General features: G+C 36.4%; 1 protein-coding gene across 1 annotated transcript in view; it reads right to left on the reverse strand.

The window, feature by feature from the left end:
* LOC107668299 (serine/threonine-protein kinase Nek11) overlaps positions 1–19,088 on the reverse strand; it is a 62,417-nt gene that overhangs the window by 13,771 nt on the left and 29,558 nt on the right. The window contains exons 7-14 of the mRNA XM_016460122.1: positions 17,921–18,070; positions 17,590–17,668; positions 15,400–15,485; positions 13,311–13,430; positions 12,152–12,245; positions 11,873–12,002; positions 6,137–6,276; positions 660–720 (exon numbers count right to left, since the gene is read on the reverse strand). Of these exons, the coding sequence (XP_016315608.1) occupies positions 660–720; positions 6,137–6,276; positions 11,873–12,002; positions 12,152–12,245; positions 13,311–13,430; positions 15,400–15,485; positions 17,590–17,668; positions 17,921–18,070 (860 nt within the window). The remainder of the gene's footprint in view (positions 1–659; positions 721–6,136; positions 6,277–11,872; positions 12,003–12,151; positions 12,246–13,310; positions 13,431–15,399; positions 15,486–17,589; positions 17,669–17,920; positions 18,071–19,088) is intronic.

Raw genomic sequence — 19,088 nt, forward strand, 5'->3', positions numbered from 1 at the left:
CTAGATAGAATGTGTTAATTTTTAGAAGGGAAAAATAGTCAGGGATTGATGTGGTCCAAAATGGCAGTTTATGTAAAGCATTTGAAACCTAAGAAGGTGAAATAAGCCAGGAAAGAAACTGAGAGCTGGACATAAATACTCTAGTTCTGTCGATGAGGAAATGCACAGAACTTATCAGATGTGGTCAGGGCCTGTAAATAGCCTCACGTGAATTACCTAATCAATGTCACCATGGCTTCAAGTGGCAGACATACAGGCTTCCTGACATTCTCACCTCAGAGTCATCAGGAACAAGAAAAAAATCCTCAGCATCACACACTGAGAGGGGTGAAACTGGCAAATTGGTCATTCATTCTACGTGTATGGAGCTAAATGAGCATGCTCACATGTCTTTAGAAGAATGTATCATTTTTACAGGCCCGTGACCTTTAATAAGCCGTTTTGTGTCTGCTCACTGACCTCTCATGTAATTAGCCAGTCACTATTGGAGAAAGATGTTATATATCTCACACTGTTAATGGAGTGTACCTGCCGGTGGGTTTGTATTGGTACACAGGCCTATCCCCCCCAAAAATGTGATAGATTTGGTGGATTAATCTTCGATTTATGCATTTACCTGTGTGGAATGACTGGGCAAATAAGATCATATAAATACTCACCAACCAAGTCACCATCCAGAACATCCTTCATGTGTCTGATCATGGCCTCCAGGTCACTGTCCTGTGACACACAAGGACACACAAGAAGGGCACACGTTCAGGCTGAAACACACCATATGTTCCCTCTGGCCTACATATAGAGACATTATAATATTAGTGGAAATTATAGGGTTGAGAGGGTGCCTTCTTCTGTTTAGATCAACTCCCTAATTTCAGTCTAGCCACACAGGGGTCCTGAAATACAGGTCCTGTAAACACCATTCCAGATCAATGGGTCTCCTATTTGAAATGATAACATGACCTGGAGAGAGGAATTGGCACCATGATAAAGGCAACCTGAGGGGTTTTATACTCCCTTGAGACATTCACCTTGTTAAGATGAAAGCCTCTAGGATAGACTGAATGAGTCTGAAGCAGGGCTAAAGGTACATCAGCAACATAATAAGGTGCAATTTTGCCCTTTATGGACTTTTAGAAAACAATCTCTCCTAAAATATATTCACAATCTTACCATTTTTAAAAATCATCTAGTCAAAATGCCCAAAAGTACATATATATTCAAAGGATTTTTTTTTCTCGCGAAACATCATCATCATTTTCCATCAAAACATAATTTCCACCACATCTCACTTACAACAGTTTTGAAATAAAATAAAACTCACTATTATTATTACTATTATTATACATTTTGATTGAAAATTGTGCACAATTACAATTATCACAGTTTTACACAAGATGACCTCTTTTTTTAACAAACATTCATCACACCAGATTTTTTTTTTCATTTTTGCAAAACATTATTAATATTTCATCATGAAATTTACAACAGTTTTGAAATAAAATAAACCCCACAACCATTAATTATTGAAATTATTAAAATGAATTAAATTATGTAAAATTTATAAAAGTAAATAAAAGTATTATTATTATATATTTTACAGTTAGATTGAAAATTATACACAAGTATAATTGCCACAATTTTATACTTATAACTAAGACTTTTTTGTATGTAAAATGTAAAAGTTAACAAACCATTTTTAACAAATGAAATATGGAAATGTTTATAATGTTTATATATTTATAAATATTTCACTCTATGTTTAGACTATTATAGTTTGAAAAATGCAATAGTTTTTTTTATGCTGGATTTCATATTTTAATATTAAAGGTCTGGATCTGGGACATGGATAAAACAATAAAAATATATACATAAAAATGCATTTGAAAAGAAGCAAAAATAAAAGTGCCAGCGGATGATGAAACACAATATTGTGAACGGGAAAACCATATTCAAACTGCAATTGGTTTGCAGAAAGCAGGACCTAGTTTATTGTGAATAAGACAGAAGTACAGAAGGTAGACCTTTGGGCAGTTCAAGGGTATCAAGCCCTCTGTGCAAAGCATTGAAATGAGAAAAGAAAAAAAATACTGGAGCAGAAGGACTGGCTATGTATTATTCTGCTATTTACAAAATGCAATACTCCTATCCTCAGTTCCAGGGAATCTCAGCCGGCCACGGCTGGCAGCACAAACATCGCCACTCCACTCTTACTGTGAGCCAGCTAATTATCAAATATCCACTGGGGCAGAAGTCTATTCCACTCTCTTCTTTGGTTTCATACTTATACCATCACGGTTCTGAGTTTTTTTTTCTTTTCTCCCTCTCAATGGTGACAAATAGTTTTAATGTATCTCGGCTGGCCTGATCGAATCGTGCAGAAGCCTGGTATTGGATTGCCGCTTTAAGAGTCTGCTAAGGTGCATAGATGAGCCCCTGGCTTTTTCGCATCTGATCTGAACATATGTGTTTGCTGTTGTGCTGTTAAACTCAAGCACTTCCAAGTATTTGTAATAATGAGTTTGAGCTTGGCTGAGAAACCCTCTATGGGCAAAATGCATTTGCATAATGCAGACTATAATACCGCAGACAAGAGGTATCCTATTATCTGTACATTAACAATTACCTGTGGACTTGAGTACATGTAAGATATGACTGAATTTATCTTATTCCATGCTTCATAAACAGATGAACCTGTCAATGTGGGCTTATTAAGACTTGAGAGTGTCTTTCAGTTTAGTGTGTGAATAAATCTAAAAGATACTGGAAGGGAAAAGAGGATACTTGAGGAATATCAAACCAAAAGTGTCCTTGAGCACAGGAGGAGATATGGCATTAGCATATGGCTTGTTGATGCAGTTTTCATGTTCAGATGCATACTGTATGAATGCATAAAGGAAAGTGTAAGTAATTGGTCACCATTTAAAAAAACATTTTGCCTACCCTAGTTCAACAGAAGTGGTTGCAATGCAACAAATTAATGTTTAAAAGTACATACTGTATATTAAATCTTTAAATTAATGTGTGGTCATAAAAGCTGAATGCGTAATAAACGGTAATAATAATTATGATAATAATATCAAATATGAAAACAATTATCAAAATGCTATTTAAAATTGTTTTATATGAAGTCCAGCATGTTACGTCACAGCAAATGCCAATGTCACAATAGTACTTAATGTCAACTACACTCATACTCACCATATATATCAAAAGCTGCGTCCCAAATGATGCACGATACACTGTGTACTTATACACTATGTACTTATGCACTATGTACTCAACCATGCAGAGTATGAATTATATAAGGTTATTCTGTCATTCATAATCGGAGTCTGATAGCCCCTCCTCCTTCGCGAGACAGTTGAGTGCATGAAGTGTCCAACATTCCGCACTTCGTTTTTTCGGTTATTTAAATGCATCATCCGGGTATTTAAAGTGCACCTTTTCTTTTTGGAATTTTCAGTGTGAACGCACTACTCGCAGTATTTATACAAAAAAATGCAATAGAATAGTGCAAAAGTACGCGATTTGGAACACACATTTACTGTAGGCTGTTTACGGTTGCCAAGCAATGCAGCCACTTCCCTCCCCCTTCGCTACGTAATTAAAGCTGCGACAGTTGAGTGAATGAAGTGTCCAACATTCCACACTTCGTTTTTTTTGGTTAAGTGCATTATCCTGGTATTTAAAGTGCACTTTTTCTTTTTGGAATTTTCAGTGTGAACGCACTACTCGCACTATTTATACTACAAAACGTCATAGAATAGAGCATAAGTACGCGATTTGGGACGCACCTAAAGACTAGAATACCCAAGACGTGTCACTCGTATAGTTTTGAATGGGGTAAAATGCAACGCTCAATATGGCCGCTCTATAGAACGAAGCCCCGCCTTCTGAGTAAAAGAGCCAGTCGCTAATCAGTAAAGTCAGCGCATCACAGCAGCTGCCGTTAGAAGTCCCGGTTGCTATAGAAACAGTCAGAGTTCTGAGACGTGCGCTCAGGACTGCGCATGCGCACTGGCTGGTCTAGCCTGAAAAATAGGCTTTTTTAAAACACTCTTTGAGCAAAAGAAACAACATTTATGAGACAGTTGTTGTCCGATTTCATTGGTGATTTCAAATATGAATTTTAAGCTTGGCGAACAGTTTTGGAGAAATTGATGTTTCCCCATTCAAAGAGATAGGAACTGCACTTGCATGCCCGAGAGGCGTTTCAAAGATGGCCGCCGAGTGACATAACTTGCCTTAAAGGGGTCATCGGATGCCCATTTTCCACAAGTTTATCTGATTCTTTAGGGTCTTAATGAAAAGTCTATAACATACCTTGGATAAAAATTCTCAATGGTAGTGTAAAAAACACCCTTTTTACGCAGTCAAAATCAGCTCTGTTTTCAGCATGCTGTTCTAGTCCATGTCGCTTTAAATGCTAATGAGCTCTACTGACCCCACCCCTCTCTTCCGTGGGGTGACGAGCAGACTGTAAACTTCAGCCGCGAAACTTGCTAACTAGCACATATTAAGAAAGGCGATTTCCAAAGATTCATAAAAAACCCTTATACTCACTTCTTCTATAGATGAAGCTGGATCATGAATGATTAGTGCGAACATAAACGCATTTAGGCAGATCGGGGATCGGCGCATTCCCTTCAAAAACGAAATTAAACGTTAATCCTCTGCGTATTCAGTGGCTCAGATGTCGGGAGTAAATGACGACTGCTATGTTCATTATTACATCCAGCAACAGAACACCTCAATCGCTTAATCTGAGAGACATTCTTGTCTTCCCCTGCACCAGAGTCGACTCAATGGTGGACAGCTCTCAGCTCCCTCAGTGCGGGTCTAAGGTAAGACGGACTTGTCAATCAACTATTGTGGGAGCGGCCTGTGCAGAACTACGTCATTCTGACAGGAATCTCAGAACAGCCTGATTTGAGAAAGGGGATTTTAAAATAGGGATTTAAAAAAAAAAAGCACTGGGTGGATTTTTATCATTATAGGGTGGATGTGTACACACACTGCCAACACACATTTATGTTCAAACAACAACAAAAGTGAATTTTGCATCCGATGACCCCTTTAAAGGGACTTTGATATATATACATTAGCGTTCAGAAGTTTGGGATTGGTAAGATTTTTTAACGTATTGGAAGAAAGATGTCATTAATGCACAGCAAGGCTGCATTTATTTGATCAAAAATACAGTAAAAACAGTAGTATTGTGAAATATTATAAAATAAAATAAAAACTGTTTACTTTTTAAAAATGTTAAAGGGGTCATATGATGCGATTTCAATTTTTCCTTTCTCTTTGGAGTGTTACAAGCTCTTGGTGCATAAAGAAGATCTGTAAAGTTGCAAATCCAAAGCCCTTTAAATATCCCATATATATATATATATATATATATATATATATATATATATATACACGAGTATATTAACCATACATAATATATCCTAATCCTAAAATACATTCACACTCTAACTATTTGTAAAAAATCTAGTAAAAATTTCCAAAAGTACATATCCATTCATCACAGGATTTTTTTTTTCATTCTTGAGAAACATCATGAACATTTCCATCCAAAGATAATTTTCACCACATCTCATTTACAACATTTTTGAAATAAAATAAACACACTATACTTTTACATGATCATTCAGAAAGCATTCAAATATGCTGATTTGGTTGTCAAGTAGCATTTGTTATTATCATCAATGTTTTTACTATTATTGTTATTTTTGTGGAAATTTAGTTTATTCATTTATTTATTGAGGATTCTTTGATGAATAAAAAGTTCAAAAGAACAGCATTTCTTATTTGAAACAGAAAAAATTTGTAACATTATAAATGTCTTTAATGTCACTTTTGATCAATTGAATGCATCCTTGCTGAATAAAAGTATTCATTACTTTCATATTCTATTTTTAGCTTAATTTGTATAGCTTCAAGAAAAAAAGTGTATATCTCACACTGTAAATTTCTCTGAACTATTTTGTTTTAGTTTTTAGTTTTGCTGACAAGACAAAAACTCTAATTACAGTGTGTACAAGATTGAGGCAGCACAGAGTTAAATCAATCACACAGTCACACAAGCTGATTGACAAAAGCTTCTCTCGGGCGGTGGATCTCTCCTCACCTGTCCACATGTCTGACAGGAAGGGTCTGTGGGGAGATTATCCTCGGAGTCTTCCTCTCCATCTGAATCTTCCTCCGAGCATGACTCAAATTCATCCACGGAGTAAAATGCCTCTGCCGCCTGAGGATCCTCTGGGATTGCTGAAACGATTTAAAAAAAGGCAAAGATTTAACCGATACTCTGAATTGTTGAGCAATGTTTTGATATGACAGTTAGCCTCTATCATTAACACTTAACATTTTCTGCTTGATGGCACTAGGACAATGTGAATGGATCTCTGCCAGTTTCATCTCTGACAACAGAATATCTCTACACTGAACACGTGTGAACAAATGAACACCGACAACCTCTATCACACACACACACACGGGTTCCTGGGCCTGCGACCAAGACGATTACACAGTTTCATGCCTCTGATTCTATTAGACAGCTGCCAGCGACTGGACCTTTACAATCGGAGACACAAAGATGGCAGGAGAGATGGAGGGAGCGAGAGGAGGGCGTTAGACTGTACTTTACTCTGAGGGATTTCCATTTCACTATCTCAACAGTTTAATTTTCTTATGTAGAGCTCTCCATCTGAGATCTATGCACATTTACACCTGCATTCCACGAACAGACCAAGACCAACAACCAGGCATAAAATTCCCACCAAAGTGCAAAAAGGACAGAAGCCATTTATTACCAAGAGGTCGTGGTTTGGCTGGTTAGCACGCTTCAGTTAGCCCCTGCTGGTAGATGTTGTAACTGCACAACAATCTGGCAGCAAAAAGCATCTTTCTTTATGGACAGCCATGTATTCTGATTAAATATATATATATTGCCGTTTTTTTTGTGAGTTAATAACCTGAAAGGCTAATGTCCTACCACACCATGCTCTATTTTTCAATCCTGTCTAATCTAGTAAATTGCTGCGCCCCAAAGAAAGTGCAACCTGCAATTTAGAATTAAAGAAAAGAGCTCTGAGAACACATTTACAACAGCTCTGTTTTATCCAGTAAAGACGATTAGTCATGACAAAGAGCAGAAAGTGCATTCTACTGGATCACTGTGCAGGAAGCTTCTGCGATTCAGCTCAGTCATTTCAAATGATCATTTGTTCAGTCCTGAGTCATTTGACTCAGTCCTCAGTCCTGCCTCATTAACTCTGCCTATGCCTGTTTTATGCAAAAACCTCATCACCAAAAGTGTGGCTTCTGAATATTTGTGCACATATTTAAGGAACTTTAGGTTGTACTTTGCCAAGGATGGTAGCAGTTTGTATTTCTTTACATACATCATTTAAAAGTTGTTTTTAACACTTTTAATCAGCAAAGATGCATTGATCAAAAGTGACAGTAAAGACTTCGACATTGTTACAAAAGATATCCATTTCAAATAAATGCTGTTCTTTTGAACTTTCTATTCAAAGAAAAAAGGAATCACAGTTTCCACAAAAATATTAGGTAGCACAACTGTTTTCAACATTGATTACTGATAATGGTTCAAATCAGCATAATACAATGATTTCTGAAGGATCATGTGATACTGATGGCTAGAGTAATGATGCTGAAAATTCAACTTTGCCATCACAGGAATATGTTATTTTAAAATTCAGTAAAATAGAACAGTTATTTTAAATTGTAATAATATTTCACAACATTACTATTTTTACTGTATTTTTGATCAAATAAAGCCTTGGTAGTTTATGCTGAAAGGGTTTCGAACAAACACAGGGCAGGTTTTGTGTAGCAGTGTTTATATATCAGACTTACCACTTACTATTTTACAAGATACAAGACACAAAAGTAAAATCTTTTGTAAAACATTTGGCACTACATATTATGGCAAAACCTAAAATCTCAGTTTGTTCTAAAGTAGAGGACTGTGTGTCATCCAAGACTACTTCAAGGTTAAATCCTTATTTTACTTTAGAATAAATTAAAATTAGATTTTAATGGAGATAAATGAAAAGCCCTACAGATGACAGTCTGCATTTTTCATAGAACCCTCAGATTCCTAACTTTACTGATTCCAATTAGCGATGTTAATGACACACTGAGATATTTAACAACAATTAAACAATCATTAGCTGTTTTCTCGCCATTCACTCTATGCTTTCTAAGTCAAATACTGAAAGCACTTTTTAGAGTCTCAACCCTGGGGTCAAGGTTTCCTAATAGCGCCCAGGCAAATGACCCTTATACATTTTGTGTCTGATGCCAACCTTTACCAGATGAATTATAATCTTGCATTTTAAAAAGGCCACAAATGTCCATAAACATACGTACAATGACGAAGAAGTTTATAAAAGGTATTATATTAATGCACCCATCCATACAGACAGACAGATACGTGGTGAATAAATACACTGTAATGCATGGCCTCTTGTGGCTTTTTGCTTTATTAAACCATTGTTTCATTTGATGCAGTCCTCTATTATACTGTACGTATTCTATCTACAGTACTATTTAATAATACTACCAGTAGTGATGTGCGCATACAAATTAAAGAGAGCCAGTTACAGACTGGAGACAATTACACTGACAAGGTTTGCACATAATGTGCTTACTGTCAGAGTTTATTCATTTGAACGGCATCTTTCCAAGGCGCAGAAGTCCCTAGTCTATAGTTTAACTGCAGACATGAGCAGAATCACACCGTATGTTTATTTACTTACAGAACTCGAGAAGATCACCAGAAAGGGCCGCCTGGGTCCCTGAATAACATGCTAATATGAAACTATGAACTCTCAAAATGACAGGTGCCGTAAAATAATGATGTCTGAATAAATATTTCATCCCAGAAGAGCATTTACCTTTATTTATGATGTAGCAGAGTTAACCAGTTCAGTGATTCTGCTGGACGACTCTAAGTAAACGATCCAACACATGCACATGATTATTCTTTTAGCATTAATTATGCATTATTCATTCGAGATAACTTAAATCATGAGGTTTTATGGAAGCTAAATAATAAATACATTAGCTAAATTTAAGGACAAGAGATCTGACTCATAATAAAGAAGTAATGCATCACTTCTTTCATTTTTAATAATACAGATCCGCATACTTACACATGAGCTTTGCTGCATGCTTTTCTTTCCCACATATTCCCACTTACAATACAGTAATATTTCAGATTCACAGTGATTGCACCCCCGGCGTCCTCTATCGATAAATCACACCGTGTGGATTCTCCCTGAGTCGTCTAAGAGCACAGCTGTGGCTCTGCACTCATTTAAAACATCTAATTTACAAAGGAATCTAAAGTGATTAGAGACGGGAACTGATAGATAACCTCTCAGGACTTCCTGAAAACACGTCTCTGAGATTTATCATCATGATACCAAAACCAGATTAAGGAGGCGTTTTGACCATAACTTATCTTTCCCTTGATGCACATAATGACACAAGAATGAGTCACTGAAAACCAGCAATACGCCAGATCAGACTCTGCACATATTCACAGCCAATGCAAAATTACAGACATGTCAAAAATCTGGTTATCGGCCTCCACACAAATATGAACTTAAGCCAATTGTACGATTTAGCAATGATGCAAATGAGCACCAGAAAATGACAGGTCACCCAAATATGCCAAACATAAATACAAACCATTGTCTGATATGCGTAATCATTTACGGTGGCCTCAAAAATAGTATCTGGACACATTTAATGTCTGAATGTCACTGCATTTAATAATAATTTATCTGCAAAATAATGATGCTGTAGAGGTACTGTTTTTAAAACTAACTTCACTTTCCTGAGTCATTTTTGCATTGACATTTAACCAAATTGCGTCAAGGTCTGTGTCCCTAACCTAAAGCATCTGCTGTACTGCCCATCTGCTAATGACTCAACAGGCAGTGTTTTGTGTATGAACACACCTACAGAAACTGATTTCCAAAGCACCATAACGTCATTCAAGTTCATTTTAGACACAAGCAAGAATTTAATGACTACAATGCTTATTTTTCACTGGAATTGCAAGCAAAATGTCAACAGGATATTTATGAATTAATTAACCTGATCCAATCATTCCATAAGACACCAGTTTTATACTTGGCACCAGCTGCCGAACCACATGCACATGGTTGTTGTGGGATATCATTGAAGTGGTTTTCAAAAACAGGCTGTGACAAAAATATTGAATTTGGAAGTGTCTTGATGCCTTCCCTCCTCCTTATATACTGCAGTAATTTTCAGGTACAGGACACAATCTTAGTGGATGCATGAAGTCAGTTCTCCACAGTTTTACACATTTGTCCTAGCAGAGCAACCACAGTTGTAGATAATCACTATTTGGACATGTTCCAATAAGTTTTAATACAAAAAAAGTGTGCAAATCTACTGTAGCTAAAAGTTACTTGCTGTAGTAATTTGGTTGTGGAGTACAAAATAAGTATTCAAAGATCTGGGGTCAGTAAGGTGTTTTTTTAGTGCTAATAAAGGCATGCATTTACTTGATCAAAAATACAGTAAAAACAGTAATATTGTCAAATACTATTACAATTTAAAAGAGCTATGTTCTATTTTAATATCATTTATAATCTAATTTATTTCTGTGATGGCAAAGCTGAATTTTCATTGCTCATTGCTCCAGTTTTCAGTGTCACATAATTCTATACTTTTCTATACTATTATGCTGATTTGGTGTTCAAGAAACATTTCTAATGGTGAATGTTGAAAACAGTTACTGCTTAATAGTTTTGTGGAAATCATGATACATTGGTTTGAAGATTCTTTAATGAACAGAAAGTTCAAAAGAAAATTCTTTGAAACATTATAAATGTATATTTACTGTCAATTTTGATTTAATGCATCCTTGCTGAATAAATAGCATCTGTCATTCACACTGTAAATATATTCCAAGAAAACATTATTATATATTTGTTCTCTTCTCTCTGTAATTCTGTATTTAGACGTCTGTAGTAGAGCTCACTTAATCTTATTCATGAGTACACACTACAGTAGGTTGTCTCTGATCTGGAAAAATCTGGAATCTGAATAAATCTAGAAAAAGCATCATACTTGCAGAAAGCATTCACAGAGTTCTGAGGTCCTGCCTTCAATAAGGGATGCAAATAACTGCCTGTTTCTTACTTTCCTTATCATTTGTTCATTAAGGCAGGCAACTTCTGCTCTGATAAATCTGTGTGGTGGAATATCATTAAAACTTCTAGGAATCATTTGACTTTCAAATTATAATGGAACATTGTTTTTTTTCTATCACTGAGTTTTTCGTGCACTGTAATACTCATGGTACCTCGCTCTGGGATCTGTTGTTTGTTAAACCATGGAGAAAGAGGCACTGGAGCGCCAAGCACACAATGAATTTTAATGAAGATGTAGAGAAAGAGAAAGTAATTTCTGATGGAAAGTTAAACTTTCTGATTTGGAAGAGATGGGAAGAATTTCATCAGACACATGCTTCGTGATAGACTTTAAAAAGCAAGAGAAACGTACCAGGGGAACTAGGTTTCAAAATGATTTAATTAATCTACTTTCTGAACGTTTAATTAAACAATGTGTTAAAAAAATCTCTCTTTTCCAACTGTAGGGCTTTTCATGCCACACTTAACGCTGGGTTATGGTCTTAATAGGCCAAGGCTTCTTTTATCACTGGCAAATGGAATGTTTCACTCTTATAATTCTGAAAGAGGGTTAAGCGATGCTTTTAACCCTGGGTTATGGATTTTGTCAACCCAGACCTACAATTTATCCCATCTGACCTTCAGTTAAAAACACCACTCACCATGGTCTTTTGACACAGACTTGCACATCTTATCAGAGTTTTGAGAAATGCTTCCTGACAGTTCGGAGTTTCTGTTTGGTGTCTCACTCTGAATCGGTTGAGTCTGGTTAACTGCTTCTTCCGTTCTCACCTTTTGAAAAGAGGTAAAAGCACAAATGCTGTACCAAACATATATCTTAGTTTCTCATATTTCTATCACTAAAAAAGAAAAGAAATTGCAGCTGTGACAATACATCTATTAATTATGCATAATGTCTGACAGGAATCCTATCAACATACCTTTAAAACGTCCACACTGACTTTCTGAAAATTTTTGGACTTGTACTCTTGCATGCGCAGGTGGTTTTCTTGGTATTTTTCCTCCACAATTTGCCTATAGTAAGGCAAAACCTGTATTTAGGTTAAGACTTTACACAAACAATTTGTTTCTTCATCGGAATAGATCTGAAGAAATGTAGCATTACATCACTTGCTCGTCAGTGTATCCTCTGGAGTGAATGGGTGCCGTCAGAATGGGAGTTCAAACAGCTAATAAAAACATCACAATAATTCATAAGCAATCCAAATGACTCCATACAATCAAAAAATGTCTTCCGAAGTAAAAAGCAGCGTGTTTGTAAGAAACAAATCCATCACTAAAAGGTTTTTAACTTTAAACCGTCGCTTCCGGCCAAAATACCAGACCATAATCCATAATATTGCTTTTTCCAGTGAAAAGGTCCATCTCCTGTTGTCCTCTCACATCAAAATCCACTGACATACAGTATTTGTTTAGAACTGTTTTCGCTTGTAAACTGTGCTTGATCTGTGCATTGATCCTTTCACTGGAGAAAGCAATATTATGGATAGAGGATTCAAGGTAAAAACGTCTTAATGATGGATGTTTATAACAAAACATGCAGCTTGTCACTGCACAAGACATTAATTGATGGACTGGAGACGTGTGGATTACTTAAGAATTATTATGATGCTTTTATCAGTTGTTTGGACTCTCATTTTGACGGCACCCATTCACTGCAGAGTGTCCAGTATAGTGAGCAAGTAAATTCTACATCTTGGATGGCCCAATGTTCTTCTGAATATTTTACTATATGTTTTGTAGACGAATGAATGTCATACAGGTTTGGAACAACAGGGTAGCAAATTAATGACAATTTTTTTTTATGAGCAAACAAACTTTAAGAAATAATAGTGCAATGATGTGCATAATGTATCAATTTGTTTTGGAGCATATGAACCAACATTGACTGTTCCTATTCTATCAGTGCATCACATATTACACAAAGAATCAGAGGTGATGTGAGACATGCTGCAAAAATCCTTGCACCATGAAAACAGAAAAGCCCCGATACTCATGCTAACTTTATGGAATATGAACTGTGAGTCACATTTGATTAACATTCAGTGTGACATGGTCAGCGCAATGAACGTCACTCACTTCAGCTTTCTCGCTTTCTCATCTGCTGCTTGGAGTTTCCGGAGCCGCATGCGTTCTCTCGGGCTCATTTTCTGCACCTCTGATCTCTCCCGCAGTGTCTGCAGATGTACCTTCTTCTGTCTGTGGGGTTCAAGGACTACATTTACTGAAATGACTAATGACTACTCATTTGCTTTACAGACATTGTTTGAACTGTGATCAGAGCTGATGTGCTAAAGTTGTTGATGTTCATGAATTTGCCACTGGGGTTTATTAGTCAACATATATATTAGTTTGCTATTATTAAAAAATGTGGAAAAGGAATAAGAAGAGAGAAGAGAATGTGTGTCCATATTTTTGACTGGCAGTGTATTTATAATTCAGGAAAATCTCAAAAGAAATAGGGTATTTTATTTGAAGTTAGGATTTAATCCAAAAAAAAAAAAAAAGAGTAGAATTCAAACAAGGAAAAGTATATAATTAGGTTATTCATGAGAACTTGTGTGAGACAGCTTCAGATGCTTTGTGTGCAGTCTTTGGACACCAAGGATACTAGAATGGTGTTTGAATGAGCTAATGAGCAAAAGTTTCATTCAGATTTCTCAGTTCAAGTCAAGGCTATATAACAATTCATGCAAATATCTTTATGCCTCATGGTGAAGACAGACAAAAAGGAAAATAAAAAGGTCCAAAAGAAGAAAAGAGAGTCATTTTTGATACATACTGTAAAGCTAAATTTGTCCCACAACTTTACCTGCCATTTGTTTTAAAAATAGCTACATTAACACTTTAAAACGAATCAAAGGGGGAAGTCGTGGCCTAATGGTTAGAGAGTCGGACTCGTAACCCAAAGGTTGCGGGTTCGAGTCTCGTACCGGCAGGGATTGTAGGTGGGGGGAGTGAATGTACAGCACTCTCTCCCACCTTCAATACCACGACTGAGGTGCCCTTGAGCAAGGCACCGAACCCCCAACTGCTCCCTGGGCGCCGCAGCATAAATGGCTGCCCACTGCTCCGGGTGTGTGTTCACGGTGTGTGTGTGTTCACTGCTGTGTCTGTGCACTTTGGATGGGTTAAATACTTGGCCACATGTCACGTCACTTAAAATGATCACTCGAATGTTCTTAACACAAATGTACTGTAGTATTTCATTTGATTATGTGATAATTGTATCAAAAGTACATTGTACAGTAGTGTACTTTATCACTTACTACCTATAAAGTCATGTTCTCATACAATAACGTAACTCTAACTTAACGTAACAACTTAAATATAATTTAATATATTTTAAAATGTAATTTATTTCTGTGATTTTTTATAATATTAACACAAATGTAGTACAAATTAAATATAATTCAATATATTTTAAAATATAAATATATTCCTGTGATGGCTCCAACCCTAATCACAGTCTTCAGCATCACATGCTCTTTCAGAAATCATTATAATATACTGATTCAGTGCTCAAGAAACATTTCTTATTATCATGAATTTTGAAAACAATTGTGCTGCTTAATATTTTTGTGTTTATAATATTTCGGGTTTTTATATGAATCTAAAGTTCAAAAGATCAACATTTATTTGAAATAGAAATGTTTTGTAACATTATAAATCTTTTACTGTCAATTTTTATTCCTTGCTGAATAAAATATTTGACTTTTAAATGGTAGTGTACAAAAACTTTTTCAGCTTTGCAACCTATTATGTCCCAATACTCAAGAATCAATGAACTGCACTTGACAGATCTCGCTATGCACTGTTGGCTTTAACACTGCATAGATTTTCTCTAGGTCATAGCTAATGATTATTGGCACATGCTCTGGTGACAAAGTTTTTAATTAGCATGGAAAGCGATGACTGAATTAATGAAAGTCTGCTGTTCATAGACTGCTGCCTGATTAACATGTTCCATACACTAGGTACGCAGCAATAGAGCTACATACATATTTTTAGATCCCCTCCAACAAGCTGGTGTGAAAAAAACCACACAAAAACAGTCCTGTTCCCAGAAATCCCTGGTGTAGATAGTGTCATGCATTTCTCACTGCAGGAACAGAGAAATGAGACTGCCTGTAAAATATCTCTCTCACATAACTGTGGATTCACTTACAGTGCTCTCAGGATCTGTGACGCGTCTCTCTCTCCCCCCATCGACTTGTCTCGCAGCGTTAGGCTAAAAAACTTGTGTTTCATGCTCTGCAGTGAGAAAAATAACAAAAGAGATGAAAAATCAGTTAATGCCATTCTCTGAGGCCTCTTAAAAGGCAGTGTTTTGCCAGGAGCTGCGAAAACAAAGCAAAACAGCAGCAACGAAGCTACATTTCAATCAGTATAAACTGTTGTACAGACTCCCGCGTTTCTCAGAATCAGAGCAAAAGGAAAGTGGAGAGAAAGACTGATATTAACCTCAGGGAAGAATCTGCCACAAGCACATTTAAAGAACAATACGAGACATTTGTAAGGTGCAAATTACGCAGGCAGAAGAAAGACTTGAAACCGTATACAACAACAGAGGAGGGAAAAGCCATCAGTGAGTATTGTGTTCGGAGTTGTCATTTAGAAGCCCTTTCCTTCTCTGATTACATGTTTCTGAGATGGTGATGGTATAATAGCCAGTGGAAGACACATCCCACCAGGAGCTTTCAGATGGGGGTTAGGGGATCACTAGCTTCCAAAGGCAGAAACGTATTACTAAGCACCCTGATTTAAACAAGTCAATGTGACTGCAAATGATGAAAGGGTCCTATAATTGCAAATATTGTATAGACGCATTAAACAAGGGCTATATAAAAAAAAAATCAATACACAGGGCCATTACAAGTACACATCATGATAAAGATGCCTATAGTGCAATTTTATTTTTACAGTGGGAGGGTTTCATAATTCTTTATGTAATGGAGAATACTAATGACATGTACAGTAGCTCTAAGAAGTTAAGCAGTCATTAGATTACTGTAGATTTCTACATCTGTGGTTTGCAGTTATTAAAAGACATCTTGGCTGGATGTGGGCATTAGGGGAGGTCATGTGATCTGGATGTTATATACTGTACTGTATTTGATATAATTATGCATTATGTCTATAATTAAGGGAAGAATCCATTAAGGATTATACCTGACACAGCTGTTCTGAGCAGTTTGTGATCTGACTCACTTGATTTCACTTTATTTTACATTCAATGGGATGCCAGCAGTACTTCAACCACCAACTGTTATTTTACACAGAAAGCTAGAAAAAGGCCTAGATTCATAATGAATTCGCACCAGGCAGCGCAACAAGAAGTTTAGCTTTAGTTACGCTAATTGACAAAGGCATAAATAAATGAGAAGCACTGTGAAAAATAATAGAAATCGTGCACACGATTTTAAATAAATTTTAAATCCTGATTTTAAATAAATTGTGCACTAGATATAATAATTTGTTCCCTTGTTTTAAGTAAACTGTGCACACAAAATAATAATTTGTGCCCTTCTTTTAAGTAAATCATGCACACTAAATAATAATTAGTTCTACTTCCTGTCCACATTCTCATAAACCGATGTAGATGCCTCTCAAAATGATCCCATGCAACTCTGCAAGGCTTTTGAGAATGTCTCTATAACTCATTCCCAACTCAAAATTAAACCCAATTAAAGTGTCTCTGTCCATAATATAACAGCAGCAACAGGTTAATGAGAATGTCACTTTTGGCCCGAAAGTGGCAGTGGCCTAAACATTCTCATAAACTGGCCCTGGGACAAACAGAGTAAAGCTATAATTTTAAAATTAAAAATAATTATTTTTAAAAAACTATATATATATATATATATATATAATAAAATAAAATATGTTGGTCTGAAATCTGTGAATAACAAATTCTCAGAGTTTGAGAAAGTTTCTCAGAGAAAATTGGTCCTGTCCAAAAAGGGTAAAGAAACATTTGTGGAAACGTTCTGAACTTTTATACATTTACAGACTGATCTATTGTTTGAGAGATGCATAAAAATTCATATATGCCGGGGAGCAAGGCCAACTACGACAAGCCACAATCAATACAATCACCAAGCAGCAACGATGTCAATCACTGACATTTCAAAAGTACAATCTGAAAAGTTTACGTGCAGGGTGAGTCAAATGCAATGGCGAATCGATGATGTGATGAGTATGCATAACTGACTTTTAGAAACCTATTGAGCTTGGCCGACAATCAAAGTCTTCCTGGTGCATTATGGCCCTTCCCATTAACCTTTGAAGCAGATACTCTGAACAGCTGGTCAGATGCCCTCCCGTCCAGCTGATCTGATTAACGGCATCTCCTCACCTGCAAGCTCTCCTCGATGAACCTGCTCCTCAGCGCATCTGCTGCCGAGATCCTGCGTGAAGAATCCTTTTCTAACATACTGGCACCACATGAACAGAGAGAGAGAGAATTATGTTTAAGACCTCATGAAATGCTGATAGTTTTAGCTGAATGCGTCTAAACCTGCTCGGATTTAGCATAATATGCTTTGAAAAACAGCTGAATCAAACAAGCCATTGATTTGTGTCTTTCTACTCATCCACAGCGGGCAGACGGACAGATATTGCCTGACGGTGTGAGTTGACATGGGACCAATTTGTGCCTGGAGCAGGGCAGCATCTTTTTCTGGTACCTTTGCATTAGAGAGTTGAGGTGCCTTGAGTATGTTTCTGGCAGGGATGGAGTAGGTCCCTCCACAATCATCGTCACCACAGCTAAGAAGTTCTGCCCCTCAAAAGCATGTGCCAAACAGCACATCTCATAGAGGATACAGCCTAAAGACCTGCACCCGTGGAACAAATAAAGAAGAAATAGTTAAAGGGATAGTCCATCCAAAAATGAAAATTCTGTCATCATCTACTTACCCTCATGTCATTCCAAAGCTGACTGAACATGACTGACTTTCTTCTGTGGAACATAAAAGGACAGAGGCTTCCAAACTCGTTCCTGGAGGGCCGATGTCCTGCAGAGTTTAGCTCCAACCCTAATCGAACACACCTAAACCAGCTAATTAAGGTCTTACTAGGCATACTAGAAACTTCCAGGCAGGTGTGTTGAGGCATTTTGGACTAAACTCTGCAGGACACTGGCCCTCCAGGACCGAGTTTGGAGACCCCTGTAAAATGAGATATTATGAAGAATGTTGGTAGCCAAACAGTTTAGGCTCCCATTGATTTCCACTGTATTTTTGGTCCATAAAATGAAAGTCAAAGGGAACTGTTTGGTTACGATTCAAAATTAGATATTATGAAGAATGTTGGTAGCCAAACAGTTTAGGCTCCCATTGATTTCCACTGTATTTTTGGTCCATAAAATGAAAGTCAAAGGGAACTGTTTGGTTACGATTCTTCAAAACATCTTCTTGTTCTGCAGAAGAAAGAAATGCATCCATGATGAGGCTTGCTTTAATATTTACATATAGTAGCCATGGTCATTTTAGCATATGGAACACAAATCGCAGCAATACTGAATCTTAAAGTTCTCGATAAAAAGGTTGGGAGGACCTAGGTTAGCGTGTAATAAAATAAGAATATAAAAGAAGAAGAAACAAAAAAAATAGAATAAAGATATCATTATAATTAAAAAAATAATAATAATTAAAATAATATAATTATAAAAATGATGCTAAAAAGTATAATAAAATATCATTAATAATTACATTTAAAATCATTGTTTAGTTCGTTTGGTTGATGTGAAAGTGGTTTTCCGAAGTAGTTTGCGTCACTGAGAACCACATGAATCAGAACTCTGATACAATTTGCAATTAGCATTATAGTAAAAAAAAAAAAAAAGGTTTTATT

Source organism: Sinocyclocheilus anshuiensis, unplaced genomic scaffold (genome assembly GCF_001515605.1).
Source record: "Sinocyclocheilus anshuiensis isolate Anshui unplaced genomic scaffold, SAMN03320099.WGS_v1.1 scaffold1623, whole genome shotgun sequence".
NCBI classification, from domain to species: domain Eukaryota; kingdom Metazoa; phylum Chordata; class Actinopteri; order Cypriniformes; family Cyprinidae; genus Sinocyclocheilus; species Sinocyclocheilus anshuiensis.